The sequence below is a fragment of the Octopus sinensis genome, linkage group LG18, assembly GCF_006345805.1.
Source record: "Octopus sinensis linkage group LG18, ASM634580v1, whole genome shotgun sequence".
Taxonomy (NCBI): Eukaryota; Metazoa; Mollusca; class Cephalopoda; order Octopoda; family Octopodidae; genus Octopus; species Octopus sinensis.
This window is the reverse complement of record NC_043014.1, coordinates 20,484,057-20,492,740: the sequence shown is the minus strand read 5'-3', so window position 1 is coordinate 20,492,740 and position 8,684 is coordinate 20,484,057. Positions and strand designations below refer to the sequence as shown.

At 34.6% G+C, this 8,684-nt stretch overlaps 1 protein-coding gene across 6 annotated transcripts in view; it reads left to right on the top strand.

The window, feature by feature from the left end:
- The window catches only part of LOC115221577, a 320,490-nt gene extending 317,424 nt beyond the window's left edge, over positions 1 to 3,066 (top strand). For all 6 annotated transcript variants that reach the window (XR_005002815.1, XM_036510764.1, XM_036510763.1 and 3 more), the window contains one exon: positions 2,973 to 3,066. Coding sequence is in view for 5 of the 6 variants with exons in the window: in XM_036510764.1 (XP_036366657.1) it covers positions 2,973 to 2,982 (10 nt within the window). In the remaining variant the exon portion in view is untranslated. The remainder of the gene's footprint in view (positions 1 to 2,972) is intronic.
- The last annotated feature ends 5,618 nt before the right edge of the window (positions 3,067 to 8,684 follow it).

Below are 8,684 nucleotides of genomic sequence, written 5' to 3'. Positions count from 1 at the left end.
AAATGTATATATTATATGTATATATATATATAAATGTATATATATAATGTATATATAATATATAAATCCTTATTTATATAATATCGCGGTCTCATTCTTTTGTTGTCATTATATTATTATTATATAAAGATATATATATATATATATATACTCAAATTAATAGATAAAACATATGCATATATACATACATATATATACGTACCTACCTCTATATGTATATATACATGTACATATGTGTTAGGGAGAGAGAGAGAGAGAGGTTGTTTGAGAGACAGATATACACACGCACACACACACACACACACCACACACACACACACACACACACACACACACACAGAAAGGTCCAGTGCCTGATGTTTAGCGTTTCATTAGGGGTTCTTACCCACTGTACCATTAGTGGAAGTACTACACCAGCAACCAATCTAAAAATGATTGGTAATGGGAAAATGTGAAAATCTTTTCTGAAAAGAATCCGGGCACTGACGGAAACGTTCAATGATCGGGGACTATTGTCGATAACTTTCAGAAGTCCTTGGGCTGGCAGCGCCACCAGAGCCACTTCCAGTTTGAGTTTATGCATGCAGGCACAGAAGTGCCGTTAGGCTGGGCTGCCAGAGATGCATGCAGACCGATGAAACTATTCTGCATGGACTCCTTCAGCGTCTGCTAACTTGTGCAGTTATGTTGAACAACTACATATTGTATGTGAAATGAACCGGCTGTCAACCGAGTCCATCGTTCAGAGAAGGTAGTTTTTTTCTCTTTCACGCTAGTGAGAGGGATTTTGTGATAGACAAAATAGAAATGTCTGTGGACAGTCACTTTCCAATTTGGTAGAGTCCTGGTTGACTTCCAGTGTCATATGAAAAAGATGAGGTTGAGACAAAGGTCTGGTTTCTAAGTGAATTTTTTCGAGGTTTATGAGAGTTGCGAAAATAGCAAGAGTAGATGGAATTTCCCTAGTATATGCTTCTGTATAGGAAATTGACTGCTTATGAGGATGATCTTGAATCTACAGGTTCCTCAATTCGTCATAGCGTCCACATTCGTAAGTTATGGGGTTTCGCCAATTTGTCCGCATATATCTTGATTACACCTAAAGTCACTATTATCATAGGGCTCGTTTCTATTTTCAGGTCCCACATTCGGGTTATTTCTGTTTCCGATTATTGTAGTTTCTCCATTTCTTTTAGAGATACAGTGTCGTCTGTTTAGTCTGATAAATCGATTTCCTAATTTCCTAACTGCTTCCAATTCTTTCCATTTATGTTTTTGTTTGTGCAGTTTTAGTTTAGTACTTCTTAGTCATTATTGTGCAGTCGTAGGCGTTAGGTTTGTCGCGCTTCGTTATTTATTTATTTCGTACTGCACTTGTTAATTCTGCGTCCGTATAATTCATTCTAGGTTCTTATATTGTTGTTAGGTATTCTCTGACCATTATTAGTGTTTCCATAATGAATTTTTCATTTTATTGTGTTAGTTCGGTTTCTGACATTTTGTTTCTTTTAAACTTATCTAGTTTGGAGGGGCTCAACAATATATCTAGATCTGGTTTATTTTTCTTTCAAACTTTATACGAATATCCATCGTATCTTCGCTTTGTGGGTAGAGTGCTGGTGTACAATAAGCACGTAGAAGAGAAACATAGTCCACCTACATTCATTTATGATTTTTCTCACTTTCGGCTTTATTTGCAAAACTTGAGTAAATTCTCACTCTTTATTTAGATTATCATAAGTCTTATAGTGAACCGATCCACTCACCTCTGGTGTTGGAGTAGTTTGATCCAGATTATTATACATGCGATGAATAATACGGGTACTATTTGGATTATTCTCCATTTCTTGTGTTTTATGGTGAGTACAGAGGCAGTTTTTGTCGTTAAACTGAATCATACTCTGGTGATCGTGTTACATGTGTTATGAGAATGTTGCATATTGTAAACATTTGTAATACATTATTTACTGGTGGCAAATAAGAATAATTTTTTATATTACTTATTCAGTTATGGCTGAACATTTTGTCAGTGTTTTTTTTTTTTGTTTCATTTGTTGTTTTATACCTAATATGATCGGGTTGGTTTCAGAGCAATATTATAGCGCCTTAACATGTTGAACGTTCTTCAGTTTTATTATTATTATTATTATTATTATTATTATTATTATTATTATTATTATTATTATTATTATCATTATTATTATTATGTTAGTAGCAGTAGCTATTTCTGTTGATAACTGTTTTTGAAATATTTTTAGAAATTCATAGAATTCCCCAAAAGAATAAAGAAAAAAGTAGCTTTTGTTGTAAAATCGATATAGCGATTATTGCCAATCACAACTAAAATTATTTTAAACTGCTTTTTTAAAAAATTCTTTACTTGCAACGTTTCATTCATTATACATCCTTCTGGCAAATATATTATAAAATCGTTCAAACACTGTGTGTCGAGTTGTGTCTCTGTATGACAATGAGGAAATTAACCATTTGATAAAAAAAAGCATTCAGATAGGCATAATCTGCTGTAAACCAGTAAGAGAATAGCAAAGAGAGAAAGAAGGAGAGAGTGAGAGAGAGAGAAGTATGGGGGAGAGAGGGACAGAGAATGGGAGAGAGAAACATGGAGAGTGAAAGTGTAAGAGAGAGAAAGAAAGATAAAGAAACGGAAGGATAAAGTAACAGAGTGCGAAGGAAATGCATACTTGTCAGTTAGCCCCAGGTTAATCTTGAATAAACAAAGTTGACCTATGATCAAAGGCATTCTGACAGTCCCATATGTTTATCTCAGACCGGGTTCTCCAATGTGTTATTCCTGCTCTAAGTTGATAGGGTATGATTTGAAGGAATCTGGCTGCTATGTCTAGCAGGTTAAGCTACAGCATTGAGCTCCTGGATTGCAACGTTTAGTTTGAAGTCTTTATAGTTTCTGAGTTCGAGTCTGGCTAATGCTAACTTTGCATTATATTTTTCAGAGTCCAATAACAGTCACTCACTGAGATCAATTGAAGCGCCCGGTTTCCCCTCTTCCAAAGCAAAATAAAAGTTTGAAGACTTGTACCCAAGTTAGAAGCCATTATTATTATTATTATTATTATTATTATTATTATTATTATTATTATTATTATTATTATTATCATCATTATTATTATTATTATTATTATTATTATTATTATTATTATTATTATTATTATTATTATCCTTCTTTTAACTCAGATTTTGTTGGAAATCATGGAGTCTTGCATGAGTAGAGGGCTTGCAGCATGCAGCCTGCAACATCATGCTATCTGTTCTCTTCAACTATAATACTTTTCTGATGATTCTGTGCACATGAAACAAATTATTACTATTAAAGTGGCAGAAAAAATATGCTTAGGGCCATTTCTTATGAATCTTTTCGTTCTGAGTTCAAACGCTGATGAGATTGACTTTGCTTTTCACCCCCTCTAAGGGTTGATACAATGAAGGACCAGTCGAGTGCGGGTTCATATAATCGAATACACATCGCGACCGGCCGATTGAACGTGACTGCTCTGAACAAAGACTTGTAAATTGTGAGAGGAAGACGGGGAGAAGGCACTTGGTCTAGTGGTCAGGGTGATCGTGGTTTTGTGGGGCTTTCCACGAACAGTTCTAGGAAGTCTTCAATTTTGGAGAATTACTCATTGTGTGAGATTTTTTCCCTTTTCTTTTTACACATCTACATGTAATCTCACATCATCGTGTATTGTATCGTTATGCACTGTCATCAATCTTTTTGTAATACCTTAACGGTGTAAATTATTATTATTATTTTTATTATTATTATTATTATTATTATTATTATTATTATTATTATTATTATTATTATTTTATTATTATTATTCATTAGTTTTATTTTTATAGCGTGCTTTCATTTCAATACCGAGCGCGGCTCTGTGTGCCTTGGGTATGTGTTATGGTTTGCTGTGATGCTCTTTTGGTTACTGTATTGAAAGTGATTTGCGTAGGATGTGTGCAGTGCCCAGTAGTGCAATTTTCTGTATGTTATATATATTTGTAAGTCCTGGTGTTTTGTTATGTATTTGTTTGAATATTTTTTATCATGCCTAATAGGAATTGTTTCTGTATTATTATTATTATTATTATTATTATTATTATTATTATTATTATTATTATTATTATTATTCTATGTTTGACTTTTGCTTTATATTTGTACAAGTTGGCTCCAAGTCTACCCAGACACCTCAAGAGACAACAGGTTGGAAGTTCGTGTTGTTGTTTTGCCTAGTGTGCCATATATTTAGTTTTGTATTTAGTGTTGTATTAGTGAATGTCTAAAAAACCAAACGAAAATGATGTTTGTTTTAAAACTTGAGATTACATAGAAAGTATTTTGCGTAGGATATGAGCAGTTCCCATGAGCACTATCTTTTGAATTTCTGCCATTTTGGGGTTTCCTGGTATCTGAGTTAGGTAGCGATCAGCCCCTTTTGCTATCATTTCCAGGGCACCTATGACAACAGGTATTGTTTTAGTCTTCAGGTTCCACATTTTGCTGATTTCTATTTCAAGATCTTTATATTTGCTCAGTTTTCGGTAGGTCTTGACAGATACGTTGATATCGATTGTGACAGTCATATAAATGAGGAGGCATGTTCTTTGTTTGAAGTCTTTCAATATGATGTCTGGCCTATTTGCATCTATCTTTCTGTCAGTTTGAATGGGGAAGTTCCAGACGAGTGAGATGTGGTCATTTTCAAGCACTGGAGGTGGTTTGTGTTCCCACCAGTTCTTTTCATGGAGCAAATCCAGGTTTTTGCAGATTACACAGTGAATATATTGTGCAGCTCTATCATGCCTGTTGAGATACTCTGTAGGGGCTAGAAGACTGCATTTGGAGACAACATGATCAATGGTTTCATTTTTTTGTTGACATACACAACATGTTGGGCTACTGCCGTTCTTCAATATGTTGGCCTGGTAGTTCTTTGTTGGTAGGCATTGATCTTCAGCTGCTATGAGAAACCCTGTTTCAGATTTTAAGCCAGAGGCCATTAGCCATTGATGGGTCAGGGCTTTGTCAACATCTGCATTATTCGCTCTCTTTGGGTATTTGCCATAGAGAGGTTTTTCTTGCCATTTATCATTCAGAATATCTAAGGCAGCAGTTTTAGCACGGGTTTTCATGCATTTAGCTTTTTCTGTGCTTGTTTCTTGTATGTCTAATTTCGAAATTTGTTGTATTCAGAATTCACTTAGATATTCCTTTGCCTGTTTTGTTACTGAGTATGATGCTTTCTTGTTTTTATGGTTTGAGACAAGTTTTAACATCCAGTCCTCAGAGGTTTTTCAGGTAGGTGTCTAGGCCAGTTGTAGCAATCTTCATTGTTATTGCCAGTTGTAAAAGTCCACGGCCTCCCTCTTTTCTTGGCAGATAAAGTCGTTCTATATCTGCCTTAGGGTGGTGCATTTTATGCATTGTCAACAGTTTTCGTATTTTTCTGTCAAGATTACATATTTCAGTAATTGACTAGTTAACGATATTGAAACTGTAAGTCACGACTGGTATGGTTAAAGCAGTGATCGCTTCGATCCTGTTTCTCGCATTCAGCTGTCTTGAGTATTGCTCTTACTCTGCGATAACATTCTCTCTTGATCCTTTCCTTCATCCCTGAATGTCTTATTCCGTCCCCTTCAATTACCCCTAGGTATTTGTAGCTCTCCGTTGGGTCTAATTCTTTTATGACATTCTGCTGGTCAAGGTTAACGTTAGATGTTTCTGTCATTTTTCCTTTGATAAAGGTAGCTTTTGCACATTTATCAAGGCCAAGTTGCATTCTGATGCCATCACTCAATTGTTTAACAATCGCTAGTAAGCCCTTAAGTTGTTGGTAATTTTTTGCAAAGAGCTTTAAATCATCCATGTAAATTAGATGATTTATATTTTTATCGAACATTTTATATCCGTACTGCGCGTCATTGAGCAATTTTGAGAGAGGTATTAAGGCTAAACAAAAGAGGAGTGGTGATAGTGAGTCACTCTGGAAAATGCCACATGAAATTTTTACATCACCAGCATTTAGAGATTCATTGTCACTGTTCAAAGTTAGTGTGGTTCTCCATGATCTCATACTTACAGACAAAAAGTTTCACATTGCCTATCACTTATACTAACTCTTTCAATCCTTACTGCGTTTTTATCAGCTCTGGGCTGGTCTATAATTATTTCCTCTGTATTATTTTCTTTAGCTGCAGCTTCGTTCATTTTATCCGTTACTGCTTGTCTAATTTGGTCAATCTCTACTTCAATCAGTAATTTTTTTTATATAATGTTTCTTTTGACGTTGGCAAGTTTGTTACTGTCTATGTAGGGTCTTACATCAGGGTGTTTCTGTCTCCAGTTTATGTAGGTTTGTATAGTGTTAGATTTATCTGTGGGGAAATATATGGCATGGTAGAAGGCCGCAAGAACTTCTTTATTATCTTCCATAGACCATTTTTCTTCTTTTTCTTTTTCTTTGTTGACGAGCATGGATGGCCATCTGTTGGAATATTCCGGTTGTGGGGTACGTCCAGCTCCTGTGTGTCGGGAAGACTTGAACCAGTAGCTGATTTTTCAATCAGAATTTGGTTCAATTTTCGGGTACGTGGTCTTTTGTAATCCGCTCGATGACCATTGCAGTTTGTAATTTGTTTTGTTAACAGTGAAGCATGACGAGCTTCGACTCTTACATTAGGAGACGGATCTGTCAGTTTAGGGTTCTCTGCACGTAAACATTGTTCGTAGCGCAGCTTCTTAAGGCTAGCAGATCTGTATTCGTCTGAATTATTTTTGTTGATAGATTTATCTCCGAACATAGTTTTTTTTGTGGTGTTTTTTAAACTTATGAAAGGTTCACTCTGCCTGTGTTAGTTCGAAAAAATGAGAATAGAATACGAAAAAAAAGGATCTGTCAGTTATTATTATTATTATCACTACCATCATCATTATCACCATCATTATCATCATCATCAATATTTTTATTGTTTTATGAGTAGTCGCAGCAGTTGCTGCAGCCACAGCAACAGTAACGTAGAAGGGTCAGCGGCAAGGGTGGCAGTTGGGCCTCAGATTCCTGTGCTATCATAATAGTAGCAGTAGTAGTATTGCAGCACTAGTAGTATTAAGTATTAGCAGCAGTAGCCTATTATTATTATTTTTATCATTATCACCATCACCACCACTACATTGTTTAAGGGAATAGTTGGTTAACATTTGGTAAAGAGGTCATGTTCAATATGTCTATAAATAGATTCAGCAGATGGTGGAGAGGTCAGCCATAGAGACAAAGGACCGTTGGGTCAGGAGAGGTCAAACATGTTTATTACTGCCAGCGCTGCCTTGAAAAGCAATTCAACTTGTTATATTTGTAATTAATGGTAGGAAAACAAAACAATATATATATATATATATATATATATATATATATTATATATATATATATATTATATACCACACACATATGTATATGTGTATGTATACACATACACACACACACACATATTATCTGATATTCACGTCGATGATTTTTTTAATTTATGAATTCAATTGTGCTGTTGCAATAAAAGTTGTGTTTACGTATTTGGGTATATATATTAAAGTTTTTAAGTATTTTTGAGATGTTCGTTTGTCTGTCCATTTGGAAAATACACTAAGACTTTTGCAATGGGAAGAAGAATGTTTACATTTTCGAATGCCCAGGGAGAGTCAAAAATAAAAGCAAACAAGTTGTGGCTAGTAATGTTCTAAGGTTTACTAAATATGGTCTTTTGTATGACTGCACAGAGAGAAATGGTAGCGTTCTTAGAATAAAAAGGATGATGATATTTACATTTTCGAATACTCAAGGAGAGAGGAAAGGATACGTTGTCGCACATTAGTTGTAGATATCAAAGATTTTTTTCTCTTGTATTTTAAACTGACTGTTTGTGTGTTCGATAGCTGTAGGTATTGTAAGTTTCCTAACTTTTTTTTTGAGGGAGATTCAAAATATTTACAGGGAATTGTAGATATTCCAGTCTTTGGGAACAGTAGGAGGAAGAGCAGGTTCAACTTGTTGGATTTTTGAATTTCTGAATTTCTTTTTTTGGGGAATTTTTCTTTTATATTTAAAAGCTTTGCTGTGGTTTACAGTTTTTGTAGCTGTGCAGTATATATATATATATGAGCAGGTGCTTACTTCCATAATTTATTACCGTTGTGTTTTAAGTGTGTTGTTACAATAAAAGGCATTTTTACATATTCTGATAGTCAAGGAAGAAGGGAAGACAAAATGTTCACGTAAAATTGGAGATATTTATGTTTCTAAATGTTTGTTAGGTGTTCGTCTGTATGTCCAAAGCTGTTGATATGTTAGTTCCTTAACTTATTTTGAAGGAAATTCAAATTACTCACAGAAAACAGTAGATCTTCCAGTTTTTTACAGTTGTTTTTTCAGTTGTCCTGCTGGGTTAGCTGCTGACAGGTCAGAGTAGCGAAGAACACGTCCAGCCTCTGTCATGTCCAGCCTTCTTCTTCTTCTTCTTCTTCTTCTTCTTCTTCTTCTTCTTCTTCTTCTTCTTCTTCTTCTTCTTCTTCTTCTTCTTCTTCTTCTTCTTCTTCTTCTTATTATTATTATTATTATTATCATTATTATTATTATTATTATTATTATTATTATTATTAT